The sequence below is a fragment of the Podarcis melisellensis genome (assembly GCF_964234715.1).
Source record: "Podarcis melisellensis genome assembly, chromosome: 3".
Lineage (NCBI taxonomy): Eukaryota > Metazoa > Chordata > Lepidosauria > Squamata > Lacertidae > Podarcis > Podarcis melisellensis.
Genome location: NC_138530.1, coordinates 3,186,441 through 3,203,875, shown reverse-complemented (window position 1 = coordinate 3,203,875; position 17,435 = coordinate 3,186,441). Strand labels below are relative to the sequence as shown.

The window sequence follows — 17,435 nt, the reverse complement described above, 5'->3', positions numbered from 1 at the left end:
CGGCTCAGCTGTTAAGCGGCTTAGCGGATCAGCTGTTTAGCGGCTTAGCGGCTCAGCTGTTAAGCGGCTTAGCGGATTAGCTGATAAGCGGCTTAGCGGCTTGGGGAAAAGGGGGGGAGGGAAAAAAACCCGCAGGAACTCGCAAGACATTTTCGTCTTGCGAAGTAAGCCCATAGGAAATTCGTTTGCGAAGCACCTCCAAAACGGAAAACCCTTTCGTCTAGGGGGTTTTCTGTCTTGCGAGGCATTCGTCTTGCGGGGCACCACTGTATGGTCAAAGCTTATTACAGATACAACACAGTTTATCCGCCACAGGGGGGATGTAGCTGATGGAGGAAAATGTTTTAAAGAAGGCTGGTTTGCAGCAAATGCAGAATTGCAACCTCGACTCCTTAAATAAGGGTTGACAGCACCAAAGGGCACACAGATCTGCCAGCAGAAGAACAGCCCTGCTGGAAAATGGCCCATCTAGTCTGGCATCCTGCTCTCATAGCGGCCAACCAGATGCCCCAGCAAGCAGGGTTCAAGCACAAGACCAACCTTTCTGCCATTGTGGTTTCCAGTATTGTGGCACTGCTGCCTCTTAACTGTGGAGGTAGAACATAGCAGTCATGGCGACTAGCCTTTGACAGCCCTCTCCTCCTCCATGAATGTCTCTGATCCTCTTTCAAAGCCATCCAAGTTGGTGGCCATCACTGCCTCCTGTGGCAGGGAGTTCCATAGTTTAACTATTTGCTGCATAGAATCACAGAGTTGTAGAGCTGGAAGGGACCCTATGTTAGGATATTTTTCCCTTCCACCTTTAGAACAGGAACGTGGAGGTGTTGTATGTCACATGTCTGTTTACTTCCAGCACAGCCTGCTGGGAACTTCAGTTGTATATACCGTAGCTTTTGCTTCTGTTGTTTGTTTGGACACGAAGGGAAGCAGACATGTTCTTCCTTTGTCCTGATGCTGAATAAAATGCTTGTAAATACGCTTACATATGCCTCTGTCTGCCCTTCTGTTGCAAAGAGTTCTTATCTCCGCTGGCTTGCGTGCTCAGTCTCTAAAGGTCTCAGAGGCTTGAGTCGCTATTTTTGATGCTCTTCCGAGAACCAGAGTTCGCTTGGCTGCTGGGCAGAGGGCTGGAGCCAGCTGGGGGCCTGACAACTGCCCCCATCTCCCCGGACGCATCCCAACACCCCGGGGTTCATCTAGTCCAACTCCTGGCAATGCAGGAATCTCAGCTAAGGCATCCATGACAGAAGAAGTATGAAACGCGAGAGCAGGGGAATCCCGGTCGGGTCTGCCCCCCCAGCCAGCCAATCAGCTGGCTGGCTGGAGGGGCATGGCCTGCCCTGTTTAGGGCCGGCACGGAGGGGGCTCGCCCTCTTTTCGCCGGCTCGCCCCCACGTTTTCCCACCCTCCCTCCCTTTAGGTAGGCTCTAGGTAGGTTTTTGACTTTGCTATGGACTTTGGTCTGTCGCCGCAAGGGGCATGGTAGGAATTTTTCCCAATTGGCAATTTGTAGCCTTTTGGTTTTTTGCCTACCTCGTAGCAACTCGTCACAACTTCTCGGCATTGGCAGTAGGCATTGGTAAGAAGGGGTTAAGAGGATGTGTGTGGGGGAGGAACGCCATCACCTCCCCCCAGCGACCAAAGGGTGGTCCGTTAAAGGACTCCGGGGGGCGTGGCCCTGTCCGAAGCCTATGGAGGTGGGGGCCAAAGGCACGCCCCAGAGCGGTGACCCGGGGGAGCTCCTAGTCGACGTGCCTCGGCAGGAGACTCCCCCAATATAGTGTTAACCCTTCCCCGTGTCTCCAGCAAATGGGCTGGAGCCGGATAGTCGTTAGGACCAATGCCTAAGCCAATGCCTCTCATTCCTGAATTCAATAAAGTTGTGGCCTAATTCGCCCAATTAACCTTAAATTATGGTGTCTCGTGTCTTTATTTATCCTGGTGGGGGGCGGGAACTCGCCACGCAACACCCTTTCTGAGAGGCACAGAAGATGATTCTGGCTCCCTAAAAGCAGCCATTTCCAAACCCCGAGGCAGCTGCAGCACAACAAAAAAGCCCACATTATTGATTGAAGCTATCGTTTGGCTGATCTCGGCAAAGAACTCTGCAATCGCCATCTGTTTCAGGATTAGCAGAACCAGCCTGCTTGGCTGAAATGTCACGCTGTACCTAATGCCCAGTGACACAAATGTGCCGCTCAGTGACAAAGACCCAAGACAAGGTGTGCACTGAAAATGCAGCAGCTAAGCGGAGAGGGAGAATTCCCACTCCTACCTTGATCCCAGCGAGTCACGGTAAGTGGAGCTAACACAACAGCTGGGAAGGTCGTTCTCTTGCAGAAGCGCAGCAAGGATGTTGCCGCTTAAGCACCTGCCCTATGTACCAGGTCTGAGTGCTGTCACCGTGCTTAATAATCCTATAATATATCTGAAGGGCCCATAGGTTTATCACAGTTAGGCTTAGAACAGCGGGGCCAAACTTTTTTCAAAGAGGGTCAAATGAAGTGAATATGCATGAGGGCCGACCAAAGTTGTTGACCTTTTTTTAAGAATGAAGCTGTTGACCTTCGGATTTCCCCCCCAGGAAATAAACTACCACAGGGGCCCGATTAAACCGGCCTGGCTTAAACATGCCTGTCTTAGAACAATGTCCTTAGGTAGACCAGCGCAGGCTTGCCCCAAGGGTCATCAAGTCTGCAATACAGAAATCACAGCTGAAGCATCCCTGACAGATGGCCACCCAACCTCTGCTTAAAAACCACCAAGGAAAGAGAACCCACCACCTCCCATAGTAGCCCATTCCACTGTCAAACACTTCTTACAGCTGTCTTGTCATCTGCACAGCTTCCAGCTTGCCAATATCCTTCTTAAATTGTGGTGCCCAGAACTGGACACAGGTGTGGTCTGACCAAGGCAGAATAGAGTAGGACCATTGCTTCCCTTACTCTAGACACTCAACTTCTGTTGATGCAGCCTAGAATTGCGTTAGCTTTGCTTTCAGTGCCTGGAGCTCTGAAGCAGAGCTGGAGCCAGGAATCTTCACAGCCTGTTGGAACTATCCATGGTCTGGTAGATCTGTGTTTGACCCAAGCTTGTCTGTCTGTCTGCCCCCCTCCCAACCCCTTCTCTGTGGAGGTGGCTCCAGAGCACTCTGCCATCCTCTCTGGCTACAGACTGCCAGCTTAAGTGCCACCTGCTGCTGCTGGCTGCCATCCAACCACCCACTCATGTCACAGCCAGGCTTCAGAGGACCTCGTCCAGCACCCGCAGGTCAAAACAGGACCCGATTATATGCACCTGCCCATTACCATCCTCAGCAACCTCTTCACTAGCAATTAAACAAAACTACTCAAGTCACGTTGCAGATGCAACTTCAGGACTTGGCAGGTCTTGCCAAGCAAGACCTTTGTGAGTTTGGCATTAAGTAAAATCAACGCTTGTGCTGACAAGGTAAAACAGGTACCCCTGTGTCCTCCGTCATCCATCTTCAGGGCCAGACTGCCTTACTAAAATCAAGATGATAATGATGATGATGAATAATAATAATAATTTATTTATACCCCGCCCATCTGGCTGGGTTTCCCCAGCCACTCTGGGCGGCTTCCAACAAAACACTAAAATACAATAACCTATTAAACATTAAAAGCTTCCCTAAACAGGGCTGCCTTCAGGTGTCTCCTAAAAGTCTGGTAGTTGTTCTTCTCTTTGACATCTGGTGGGAGGGCATTCCACAGGGAGGGTGCCACCACCGAGAAGGCCCTCTGCCTGGTTCCCTGTAACTTGGCTTCTCGCAGCGAGGGAACTGCCAGAAGGCCCTCGGCGCTGGACCTCAGTGTCCGGGCAGAATGACAGAGGTGGGGACGCTCCATCAGGTATACTGGACCGAGGCCGTTTAGGGCTTTAAAGATACACTATGTCCACAGCCTCTCCCTGATCCACCAAACTTGTAACTCCACCCAAAAAAGAAATGTGATTTGACTGGCATGACTTGTTTTTGAGAAACCTATGCTGGGTCCTTTTCTAAGCGCTTGCAGAGCAATTGTTTATCTGTTGTAGGACTTTTCCTGGTATCAGTGTCAAGCTGACCAGTCACTAGCTACCTGGGTCTTCTCTCCCCCCCCCCCTTTGACAACATTTGCCCACCTCCAGTCTGCAGGAACCTCATCTGTTCTCCAAGAATCCTCCAAGATTATAGACAGAGGCTCTGAGATTACATCCAGAGGCTCCTTTAGTAAGCCTGGATGCAGCTCATCAGGCCCTGGAGATTTGAACTCATTTAAAAGTAACTAGGTTTTCCATCACTACCTCTTTCCCTATCTTGGGCTGCAGCTCCCTCCTTACACCACGTTAACACCAGGTTGGGCATCACTTTTCTTTTGGGTAAAGACAGAGGCAAAGTACCGTATTTTTTGCCCTATAGGGCGCACTGGCCCATAGGGCGCACCTAGTTTTTTTGGGGGGAAATAAATAAATAAAAATTTATTCCCCCCCCCCCAGCTGCGGGGCTGGGGCGAGGGAAGCCCGAGCTTCCCCCGTCCCCAGCCCCCAGAGCAGGCTGCTATCCGCAAGCCTTGGGAGCCCGGCGGGAACTCCTGTTGGGCTCGCAAGGCTTGCGGACATCTGCCCAAAACCCAGGGTGCGCTCCGGAGCGCGCACCGTGCTTCGGGCTGCAGGCTGCTGCTCGCAAGGCTTGCAGATAGCTTCCTGAAGCATGGAGTGCCTGCATTTGCCCCATAGGACGCACACACATTTCCCCTTCATTTTTGGAGGGGGAAAAGTGCGTCCTATAGGGTGAAAAATACGGTAGGTGTTGAGCAGTTCCACCTTCTCTCTGTCACCCAATAGTATTTATCCATCTTCTCCATGCAGAGGACCTACCACTTGCTTGTTCTTCCTCTCGCTTCTTGCTTCAAGCAGAGCCAAATAAACTTTTAAAAATTATTTGCAACCCCTCTCACAAGCCTGAGCTCATTCTGAGTTTTTGCCTGCCTGATCATCTCCCTGCAAATACAACACCACCCAGTTACATGTTTTTTGGAGTTAAGAACTGGAATCATTGCCAATTTATTCAGGGTTTTATCCCATTAATAAGTGTAACCAGGAAAGGACTCTGCTTTTCCTCTCAAGTGGCTTTGACCAGCCAAGACAGGCAGATGCAAGAGCAGCTAAGAATAATTTCTTCACAGCTGCTGCAGCAGAGTCTTATAAAATGATCTGTGCTACAATCAGCTGCCTTTGGCACGGGACTGCATGTTCTTAGCACAGTGCAAAAACAGGCTTGATCACATTCCACGAGTACCTCCCACCCGGCAATCCCCTGCAGATGTAGGAAGTTTAACCTGCTGTCTGCATGATGGGGGCTGGCATGGACAACTTGAGGTGGGTGTTAAGTAAGAAGATAAGCAGAGCTCTGCAATGGCCAGATCAGGCCAAACAGAGCCTAACATCCCTTTTCACACAGTGGCCAGCCCGATGCCCTAATGGCTTAAAAAGAAAACGAGACCAATTCAGGGAAGCTAGTCTTCACCTTGCCAACAACGGTCCGTATAGTTCAAGCTATGGTTTTCCCAGTAGTGATGTGTGGAAGTGAGAGCTGGACCATAAAGAAGGCTGATCGCCGAAGAATGGATGCTTTTGAATTCTGGTGCTGGAGGAGACTCTTGAGAGTCCCATGGACTGCAAGAAGATCAAACCTCTCCATTCTGAAGGAAATCAGCCCTGAGTGCTCACTGGAAGGACGGAGCGTGAAGCTGAGGCTCCAAGACTTTGGCCACCTCATGAGAAGAGAAGACTCCCTGGAAAAGACCCTGATGTTGGGAAAGATGGAGGGCACAAAGAGAAGGGGACAACAGAGGACGAGATGGTGGGACAGTGTTCTCGAAGCTACCAGCATGAGTCTGACCAAACTGCGGGAGGCAGTGGAAGACAGGAGTGCCTGGCGTGCTCTGGTCCGTGGGATCACGAAGAGTCGGACACGACTAAATGACTAAACAATAACAAGTCATGATGGCTCTGCTCTGTCTCCACTGTCAGAGGCAGCAATGCTTCTGAATACTAGTTGCTGGAAATGACAGGGGGAGAAAGTGTTCTTGTACTCAGGTCCTGCTTGTGGACTTCCCATTTGGGTATCAGGTTGGCCACTGTGATAACAGGATGCTGGATTAGATGGGCTATTGGCCTGATCCAGCAGGCTCTTCTTATACGACTAGCCCAGGGCTTGAGAGCAGCCCTTTGGCACCCCAAGATCATTGAGTCCAGGGGTCTCCTGCATGAGAGGCAGGTGTTCCATTGGTGACCAATGGGGCCTCCTTGCATCACTTGGGAAGACAGGCGAACTAATGCCAGTGTACTGGAAGAAGCAAAGATCACCAGTGTTGAAGCAATGTTTCTTCAACATCAACTTCCTTGGACTGGACATGTTGTGCAGATGCCTGATGATCGTCTTCCAAAACAACTACTATATTCCCAACTTAAAAATGGAAAGTGTAATGCTTGTGGTCAGCAAAAGAGGTTTAAAGACTGTCTCAAGGCAAATCTAAAAAAAATGTAGTACGGACACCGACAACTGGGAAACACCGGCCTGCGAGTGCTCCAGTTGGAGAATGGCCTTTACCAAAGGCGTCATGGGCTTTGAAGACCCTCAAACTCAGGATGCAAGGGAGAAACGTGCTAAGAGGAAAGTACGCTTGGCAAATCCACTCCGTGATCAGCTCCTGCCCGGAAACCTATGTCCCCACTGTGGAAGGACGTGTGGATCCAGAATTGACCTCCATAGTCACTTACGGACTCATTGTTAAGACCATGTTTATGGAAGACAATCTTACTCGGCTACGAGGGATCGCCAAAGAAAAAGAAGCCTCCTTGCATAACAGATTCCAAGAGAGATCACATGGCATAGACACTGGCTTTTTCACAGCCCATTCCTTAGTGTTCGTATGAACACACATGTTCATAAGAATCCTTAAGGTTCTTAAGAAGAGCCTGAAGAGTCAGGCCAGCAGCCATGTAGTTCAACATCCTCTTCTCACAATGGTCAACCAGATGCCCATTGTGGAAAACCCACAAGAGGATTTGAGCACAAGAGCACTTGCCCCTGCGGTGGTTTCCAGAAACTGGCATTCAGTAGCATTGCTGCTTCCAACTGTGTGGACAGAGCATAGCCACCCATCACTGGCTCCTGTGGGGAGGGAGTTCCACAGTTTAACCACACTATGCGTGAAGGAGGACTTTATTTTCTCTGTCCTGAGTTTTCCAACAGTCAGCTCAAGAACTCCATCCACCTGCTGTTGCAAACAACATACTGGACCATGATTCAATTCACATCTTGAAGAATTTATATTTTAAAATGCTCATAATGGGCTTGAGAAAGGATGTAGTACACTGAAAGAAATGTAAATGTGTGCCTAAAATCACGGGGAAAGGCAATTCAATCCAACACACCTCTGTTGAAAGGTAAGAGAATTGCTTTTGCTCCATCAAAATGTCAAGAGCAAACCCAGGCGCTGAATGGTCAGAGGTCAGCCCTCCATTTCAGCATCACCTCTCCTGGTGACTCACACCTTCCCTATCTTTGTTTCGCCAGCTGCACATGAACAAATGTTTACCAGGTGCAAATATTTGCAGTGAGCTGCTCCAATGCGGCACAGACGACAATGAAGAGACCAATTTTGGCAAGTGGACTATTATTCTTGCATGGTGGTGAGGCTGTAGCTCAGTGGTTAGAGCATCGGCACGGCATGCGGGAGGTGCCAGGCTCAGTCCCTGATGGTCTCTTCAGGTAGGGCTAAGGCGAGATGCCTGCATGACACCCTGGGGAACTTCTGTCTGTCAGTGTTAACCAGGGATGGGGAGCCTGCGGCCACACACACCCTGACAACATCGCCAAAGGCCAAGAACAGGAGTCCAGCAACACCTGGAGGGCCACAGATTCTCAGCGCCAGAGCATCTATTTTGCAGGAAGTCGGTCCCAAGTTCAATCCACAATGAATCCCTAGCCGGAATTAAGATTGCCGGAAGAAATATCAACAACCTCAGATATGCAGATGACACAACCTTGATGGCAGAAAGTGAGGAGGAATTAAAGAACCTTTTAATGAGGGTGAAAGAGGAGAGCGCAAAATATGGTCTGAAGCTCAACATCAAAAAAACGAAGATCATGGCCACTGGGTCCATCACCTCCTGGCAAATAGAAGGGGAAGAAATGGAGGCAGTGAGAGATTGTACTTTCTTGGGCTCCATGATTACTGCAGATGGTGACAGCAGTCACGAAATTAAAAGACGCCTGCTTCTTGGGAGAAAAGCAATGAGAAACCTAGACAGCATCTTAAAAAGCAGAGACATCGAGATGGCTGGACAGTGTTCTCAAAGCTACCAGCATGAGTTTGACCAAACTGCGGGAGGCAGTGGAAGACAGAAGTGCCTGGCGTGCTCTGGTCCAGGGGGTCACGAAGAGTCGGACACGACTAAACAACAATAACAACAACAAAGTTGGTGGCCATCCTTGCCTCCCGAGGGATAGTTCCCTAGTTTGACTACGTCTCTATATTTCATAATGGGGAGGAGAGTCTAAGCATAACTGCATCCATTAAGTACACAGAGACAGCTACCTTGATACCAACACTGGATGAGCCATATATATATGTATAAAGGAATCTCAGCTTCTTTGGGTCTTCACATGCCTTTGCCGAAGTTCTCGATTAAGCCACTCCCGTCTTCTTCTCAAGAACTGAACTGCATCCATTAACAGCAGCTCTCTTATTGTTCAAAACATGGTTTATTGTTAAACACAACAAAAAGAAATGCGTAAAGGGGAGAGACAAATCAATAGCTTTTAATCTTGCTGGCAGTTAGTTCATCCTCTTTCAACTTACTCCTAAGTCATCCCACTGAAGATGGATTTCAGAACTAGAAATGAGTTGCTCCAGGATGACAGGTTGCTTACAATCAGAATTCACCAACCTGGTGCCCTCCAGATGTTCTGGACTACAATGCCCATCAGCTGCTTCCAGTGCATTACGAACACACCTTTTCCACAAGGAGCCCAAGGTGACATACCTGGTTCTCCCCCTCCTCATTTAATCCCACAACAACCCTTCAAGGCAGGTGAGGGTGAGAGGTCCAAGGTCACCCAGTTCACAGTTCAGTGGGGATTTGATCCCGGCACTCACCCAGGTCCTAGTCCAACACTCCAACCCAGGCAGACCAACCTTTCATGCTAAGTGTGCTGCAAGAGGACTTTGACACGGAACCTGGTGGACACAGTGCCTTGTCGCAGGGGGGAGCAAGGCCAAAATATGATGCCGCCCCTGCCACACCTTGTGCTGCCTTCCCAAAGCCAGGTAAGCGAGGTGCAGGGTTTTGGGAAGGTGGCACAAGGCTCTGATAGGAGGATGGAGGTCCCTAGGATAAGTTCACCAGATTTTTTTCAATGAATCCGGGGACACTTTAAATAAATAAATACTACATGTTCGGGACGTTGATGCTGCAGCGATGGCGGTGGCAGAGGGTGGCTACCGCCTTGACCTCAACCGCCATGTTTCCCCTTCCTCCGAAGCTTCTATCTCCTTTCTCCATGAGCCTGGGCAGCCTCTGAGTTGTTGGTTCTTTGGTGGTGGTGGGGAAGTGGTGCGCGGTGGGTCAGGCATGGAAGGCGGAGAAGGAGGGCCAAGAGTGGTGGCGGAAGCAAGGCTCGGGCAGCATAATGCCTCCCTTCCCATTGGAGCAGCCCCAATCCCATTCCTACTTGCATGCAAGCAGGAGGGGGCAGGAATTCCTCAGTTGGGAAGGGAGGCTTCACACTGCCTTTCGGAGCAGCCCCGTCCCAACTCCTACTTGCGTGCAAGCAGGAGGGGGCAGGAATCTCTCAGGAAGCGCAATGCCTCCCTTCCCATCGGAGCAGCCCCAATCCCATTCCTACTTGCGTGCAAGCAGAAGGGGGCAGGGATCCCTCAGCTGGGAAGGGAGGCTTCCTATTGCCTAACTGAGAGATCCCCGTCCCCTCCTGCTTGCACGCAAGCTCTGATAGGCAGCCTGAAGCCTCCCTTTACAGCTGAGAGATCCCCACCCCGCCCTGCTTGCACGCAAGTAGGAGTTGGGAGGCTGCTCTGACAGGCAGCATGAAGCCTCCCTTTGCAGCTTAGTTGCTGGGGTCAGGGAAGGTGGAGGCAGCTTGGAAGCTGCATCCGAGAGCCCCTGCACCACCATCATATGGGGACTTCCGAGTAGCTCCTGAAGCCAGCCAAGAGCCAACTGCTCCGGGCTGCTGAGACTGCCACTGCTGCGTTTCCCGGGGACATTAGATGAAATCCAGGGATGGAATTTGTCCGGGGGCTTATTAGCAAATCCGGGGACTGTCTCCGGGAAACGGGGACGTCTGGTAACCCTACCCTAGGACCCTGTCCGAACCCAGTACCTGATTTACACACAGTTTTGAGAAGGCAGCAAGAAGACTTGGGGGAGATGTCAAAGGTTGCCGATGGCCACCAAAAAAGGTCTCAAGGGCCACATGCGCCCTTTGGCCACGTACTGGACCACCGTGATCTTACCACTGGCTCTCTTTGGTTGAGATGACATCTCCCTTCCTCCTGCACAGCTATCTTTCTTATTCCGATGTTGGTTGCTTTTGTATTTTCATTTAACAATTTCAGTTGTAATATTTTTGTAGCCCGCCCTAGGGTCATGTGGTGAAAAGGTGGGGCTATAAAACCAAACAGCAAATAAATAAACACCAACTGGGGCAATCCTGAAGACAGAATACCGATCTGGAAACTCAGAGACAAGACACAGACACACATCTTTGAAGCGCAACAGTGGAAGAGCTTCCCCAATCTAAATATGGCGGTGGGGGATGCATTCTGGCCAAGTTACCAAGAGTTCAGGAAATATTAAGATGTAAAATAACACCCTGCATCTCCTTAAAAAATAATAAGAAGAAATTGCTTGGGAGATACTGGATCTTGTGACGATATTACAATGCAGCAGCAGCATCTCATTTCCATTTAACACCTATAATAAAACGAAAGCGGCGGAGCTAGAAGAGTGAATATTGTTTCAAGATGCCATCAGCACAGCAGTTGCGTCAAGGGAACAGTGATGCAAGAAGTGGCACGGAAAAGGCGGTCCAAGAGAGACAGCGTGGCGTAGTGGTTGGAGCTGGGCGACCAAGGTTCAGATCCCCCTTACTCAGCCATGAAGCTCCCTGGGTGACCTTGGGCCAGTTAGCCTCTCAGCCTGACCCACCTCACAGGGCTGTTGTGAGGACAGGATGGAGGAGAGGGGAGAACTATGTGCCCCACCTTGAGCTCCTTTGAAAGCATGATATAAATGCAATAAATAAAGTACAAGAAGACTGTAGGTAGAATAGAATCACAGAACTGTCGAGTTGGAAGGGACCCCCAGAGATCATCTAGCCCAACCCCCTGGAACCCTTGGAATCACAGCCAAAGGGTCCCTAACTGATGGTCATCCAACCTCTGCTTAAAAGCCTCCAAGGAAGGAGGGTCCACCTTGCCACACCTCCGAATTACAGAAGCGGGGGGACACATATATATGTTGGACACCGTAGAAGTAAGCTTTCGACAAGCGAGTCGTCTAGCCCAGGGGTTAGCAAACTTTTTCAGCAGGGGGCCGGTCCACTGTCCCTCAGACATTGTGGGGGGCCAGACTATATTTTTTTGGGGGGGGGGAATGAACGAATTCCTATGCCCCACAAATAACCCAGAGATGCATTTTAAATAAAAGCACACATTCTACTTATGTAAAAACACCAGGAAGGCTCCACAAATATGCCTTTTTATGAGATGCATTTTAAATAAAAGCACACGTTCTACTCATGTAAAAACACCAGGCAGGCCCCACAAATAACCCAGAGATGCATTTTAAATAAAAGCACACATTCTACTCATGTAAAAACACCAGGAAGGCTCCACAAATATGCCTTTTTATGAGATGTATTTTAAATAAAAGGACACATTCTACCCATGTAAAAACACGCTGATTCCCGGACCGTCCGCAGGCCGGATTGAGATGGCGACTGGGCCGGATCCGGCCCCCAGGCCTTAGTTTGCCGATCCATGCTCTAGCCTCTTTCCCATCGGCAAAATAAGCCCAGCACAGCTGAAAGATTTGCCCTCCATTTTCCAATTCGTTTGGAAGCCTCTTAAGCCTCTTTGAACAGCACCAGATTGGAACGCAGCTTTATCTTTTCTCCCTTTCCCTTGCCAAAAGTTGCCGGCAACTTCCTAGCAAGTTCAACTTCACTTTGCTCCGTTTTTGCAGAGGGTGAGTCACACAACGGGATCAGAGTCTCCTCCCCTCGCCAGAAATGAGTCAGAGGGGGAAAGCGAGATAAAGAGAATTTGCACCTAGGATTTAAGCCCCTCTCTGGGCTCAAACATCTCTCCCCCCCCCCAACCTTCACAATTCCCCAGCGCAATTTTGCATTTTGATGCCTACAGGTGAAAGCCTTTCTCCAGAAGAACGAAGGGGGGGGGGGAGCCGACAGCAGAATAATGGCTCTTCTGCCATACAGACAGCTGTCCTCCCACGAAGGGCTGCTCTCTGCCTTATCGCCAAGTCCCCCCCCCTCCTTGTTTGATAGAGATCCAGGAAATGTACTGAAATCCCCTTAATGCCTTGTGTTCTCAAGAGATAAAATTAAAACTTCGTTCATCAGCAGTGACAGGCGCTCTTGACAAAAGGAAAATCCCTTGCGGTTGGGTGAGCGAATCCTGCAACACACACACACACACACCCCTGCCAGCTCCTCCAGGTATTGATGTTGCCTGGGAGAAAGAGCTCCTGCTGGAACTTTCCACTGGCTCTGGCTACCTGCTACCTGGTCAGAAAGCCCACAGAGCAGCAAGATCACTCTGTGAGCGCAGGAACCCATTCCAGCCATGGATCATGGCAGCCAGGAGATTCTGCATTTCCACAAAGAGATTAACAACAACTTGGCAGCCTGCAGATGGTGACAAATGAAGTCCCCACACACACACATACTGACCAGGGTGTGGGGCTGGGCAGGATTTACAAGGGGGCAGGGACCTGCTTTCGCACTCTCCACCAGCTGGGTGCTTTTAAATTTATTTTACAAACAATAAAGTCCTTCCCAGCCTGAAGCCATTAAAGCAGTGTCGAATAGGGGTCACCTTAAACCTTATGTCAGAGCTCCATCACTGTGATCATAGGCAGGAGCATCGTCTGGCATTCCCTGAATTGGCGAGGCTCATTCAACAACAAGAAACTTGTCACCGACCCAGTCCTGTGGAACTCCCTGCCACTAGAGATTCTGCAGGCACCTTCCGCTCCAACTTTTAAACGGTTAAGCTTTTCTTTTCTACCAGGCATATGCAGGCAATTAGGGGTACGTTCTCCCACAATGGTTGAGTGATGCCTGTTTTTAACCTTTTTGTGGTTTTTGTCGCAGGGCCTTTGTGTTTTATCGCTTTGTCTGTTTCTTAAGACATAGCGGTACATAATTTTTTATATATAAATGAATAAATAAAATCAGTAAGAAAAAGCAGAAGCGAAACACCAAAAGTACAAGGTGGGCTCCTCTGAAGCTGTGATGGCATGAGCTGATTGACAGGTGGAAACCCTCACCCACCTGCCAGACTACCTGTTGAGCAGTGGAGGTGGGGTGGATCCAGGCTACTGATTCCAAATTCCAAATGTGGAAAGCAAATGTCCAAAGCAAGGGACATTTTTATTTGAGGCTGAATCCAACATTAATCATTGCACAGACCCACTGAAATTAATAGGCATGTTCCACTTGATCAGCCCCCCCCCCCGGCTGGATCCTGATTCTCCTTACCCTCCTGAGGGCCAAGCGTGACAGATGGGTAGGGCCAACCTCCTGCCAATCATCACACATCACAGTGACATCTTCCAGGAGCTGTTTTCCCCCCATGCGGTGCTTTGAAGCCCCAACAGTCAGCTGGGGCTTCAAAGCACCGCGCAGCGTTCTATGCAAGATCCAGCTTGGGCAGATGCCACCAGTCAGGTGGTCAGCAGCGCCCACAACCATGTTTTTGGAGCAGGCCAGCCGCACCTGTACTTTCCCCACACTCAATGTGATGTCAGGTGTAGGGCAGGTGGACGTGGCTTGGCCAAAATGGCCTCGTGGGCTAAACAGAGAGGCCTGGTGCGGCCAATTAGGGCCAGAGGTTGCCGGTGAATTAGACCTGTGAATGGGAGAGACCAGCCTGCAACATGTCAGTTCAGTGCAGCACCACACAGCCAGTGGCGTGGACTACTCACCAGACAATACTTTTGCTGCATGCTTGCAGACACTGAAATGACTAATGGGGGGTGCGGGGGTGCCATCTCACTCCTGAACAGTAGTGTAATATGAGGAGGCGCCTCAAGCAAGCAACATCAGTGAACGGAACACGAAAATATGTAAAGGGATATTTTAAGTATTTGCTGCCCTCCAGAGGAAGAACCCTATCAAAAACTTAGGCTGAACACTGTGCCTGATTTTTCTTGATCTTTACCATTGCGCAGAAAGATTTGTGGCTACGGACGCCTGGCTGGTTCAGTGAGTAGACAGCTGGGCTCATTTCAATGGGTCTACTCTTAAGTAGGACTAATGCTGGATGCAACCCAGAGCTTTAACGATACACTCCTCAAACGCTTCTTCCACATGTGTCCAAATCCAACCCCTGCACAACTATCAGAGAGGCATGGTCCTCTGTACCAGGTAACCCCAACTTCCACTATCCATTAAGCTTCCGAAAAATCATCTCAGAGAAAAACCAATTCAGTACCGGAAGATTCATTCCAAACAGCTTGATAAATCTTTGCCAATGAACCTTTTTGGCCAGCCTTCACCAGCCTAGTGAAATTGAAATTGAAATACTTTGTTGTCACTTGTACAACTTGTATACAAAACAAAAAAAAATTCCTTCCAGTAGCACCTTAAAGACCAACTAAGTTAGTTCTTGGTATGAGCTTTCGTGTGCATGCACACTACTTCAGATACCTTCTTCAGGAAAGGAAAAAAAAAATTGTTTTGACTATGGCAGACCAACACGGTTACCTATCTGTAACTGGAACTTGTATACAGTGAGATTACACCAGCACCCCCCACTCAGCTCTCTTAGCCTTAATTCCCCTCATTTACTGACGCACACCCACCAGACCCGAACATCAGTTGCCCTGTTGTTATCTTTTCATTCAGCAGCCTAACTACCCAGGACAGAAGCTGTTCTTTACCCTGTTGGGGCGACTAATCCTGCTTCTATATCTTCTATATCTTCGGCAGGAGATCAAGAAAGTGGCGGCCAGGGTGTGAATCATCATTGAGAATTTTCCTCACTCTCCTGAGGCAACGTTCTTCCGCTATTTCATCCAGTGGATTCACAGGACAGCCCATAATATCTTGTGCTGTATTCACCACCCTCTGTAGGCACTTCCTATCAGATGAGGTCAAACCAGCGTACCACACGGTGATGCAGTATGAAAGGACACTTTCTATTGTGGACCGGTAGAAGGAGATCATCACATGTTGATTGACATCGTTCTTCCGCAATACTCTGAGGAGATGGAGTCTCTGTTGGGCTCTCTTAACCACTTGGGTTGTATTTATTTTCCAAGTAAGGTCTTCACTGAGAAAAACTCCTAGGAATTTAAAGGAAGAGACTCTCTCCACACAGCCCTCCCCGATGTATAGCGGGGCTAGTTCTCCTCTCTTCCTCCAAAAGTCCAACAACATCTCCTTTGTCTTGCTGATATTAAGGTGCAAGTTGTTCCCTAGACACCATGTAGATATTTTTTGGACCTCCCCTCTGTACGCTGATTCGTCTCCACCTGTTATTAAACCCACTGTTGTGGTGTCATCGGCAAACTTAATAATTGCAGTAGACGGGTCAGATGATACACAATCGTATGTTTACAATGAATACAGGTAAGGACTTAGCACACATCCAGTCTGCTTCTCCAGATGTTCTGGACTACAACTCCCATCATCCCTCACCATTGGCCATGCTGGCCAAGGCTGATGGGATTGGAAGTCCAGCCCCGAAACACTGAAAGGACACCAGGCTGACGAAGGCTGCCGTACGCAGTTCCTTACGCTGTGTAGCTTCTCGATGCAAGAAAACCAAGCCAACCACACAAAAAAAACGAGAACAGCCATTCAGAACCTGCAACCGAGGGGGCACCTTACCTGACAGCCTCTGCCACGTTGTTGGACGTATGGCCCGATAAAGCGTCGTGCAAGTTGCGGATAAAATAATCCCGGTATTCTTCGGGAAGTGCCATGAACGTCCCGCCCATCACAATGAACTCCACTTTGTCCACACTGTGACCCAGCTGCTTCAGCTGCGAAAAGTAAGATGAACATATGAGACACCATGGCTTTAAGGAGATGGGGAGATGCAGAAGCTAAAATAATAATTTTTATTTATTATTTCTGCCCCGCCCATCTGACTGCGTTGCTCCTGCCACTCTGGGCAACTCCTGAAAAATGATCATTGGGCATCCAGGTCTCTCCATTTGGCTCCTGAGGCCATTTTGGCCAAGACACACTCTACAGCTAACATCATATATGACATATACTGTAGCCTTATTGGAGTTCACCGATTGGGTCTGCGTTGCTCCGGGACAGGAGGAAGGACGTCAAAATGACACCGAGGTTGTTTCAAAGAAAGAGTTTATTCTGCTCTCCGGATAGCAGAAGGCACTTGCGTGGTGAGTCCACAGCAAGTACAAAGAAATGACAGGTTTCATGCAGTTTATATATCCTCCAGGCACCCTCTCACTCCTCCCCTAGGAGCCCAACCACGTCGGCGTACGTACACAGGTTGACATCACATATGTTCCTGCTCTGGTACTCTTAACCATAAAGGGATCTTCCTTCCTGCACTCCTGACCATAAAAGGATATTCCCGTTCCTACTCCTATCTTGGAGCAAGAGGTCACTACTTCCGAGAACATGCTCTGGCGTTAGTCCCAGACTTGGGCCTCTGCATCATTTGTGTTCAGAACATAAGATATGTCTGTGTCTGTTCTACTGGTAGAGTCAAGGCCAGTCTTGCCGTCAAACTGATAAGGGAGATAGCTGTGTACTTGTTTTGCATTTGCTCAACGGCTGACGTTTATGCATTTTAGCTAAGGAGAAATGGGGATTTTGGTGCAGTTTAAAAACTGCCTGCACAGTCAGTTTTGGGGTTTTGGAAACCCATTCCTTCATTCCCTACTCTTCTTTTGGACAGCCTTTCAGCTCGTCCCACGGTACTGGCCGGTATTCTCGTGTCAGTGCTGTAATCTGGGGCCGAATCATTCGTAACATCGTTTTATGCATCATATTTTGCAGGCATTGCGTTAAGCAGGGTGTACAGGAGCAGAAAAGAAGCAAGATTAGTCTATTAACATCATTACAAGTCCTCTAAGCCACCCAAGGTTTGGAAGCCACTCAGACAACCAAGACATGT

At 49.3% G+C, this 17,435-nt stretch overlaps 1 protein-coding gene across 1 annotated transcript in view; it reads right to left on the bottom strand.

The window, feature by feature from the left end:
• ELP3 (elongator acetyltransferase complex subunit 3) overlaps window positions 1-17,435 on the bottom strand; it is a 125,035-nt gene that overhangs the window by 89,588 nt on the left and 18,012 nt on the right. The window contains exon 7 of the mRNA XM_081904108.1: window positions 16,169-16,323. Within this exon, the coding sequence (XP_081760234.1) occupies window positions 16,169-16,323 (155 nt within the window). The remainder of the gene's footprint in view (window positions 1-16,168; window positions 16,324-17,435) is intronic.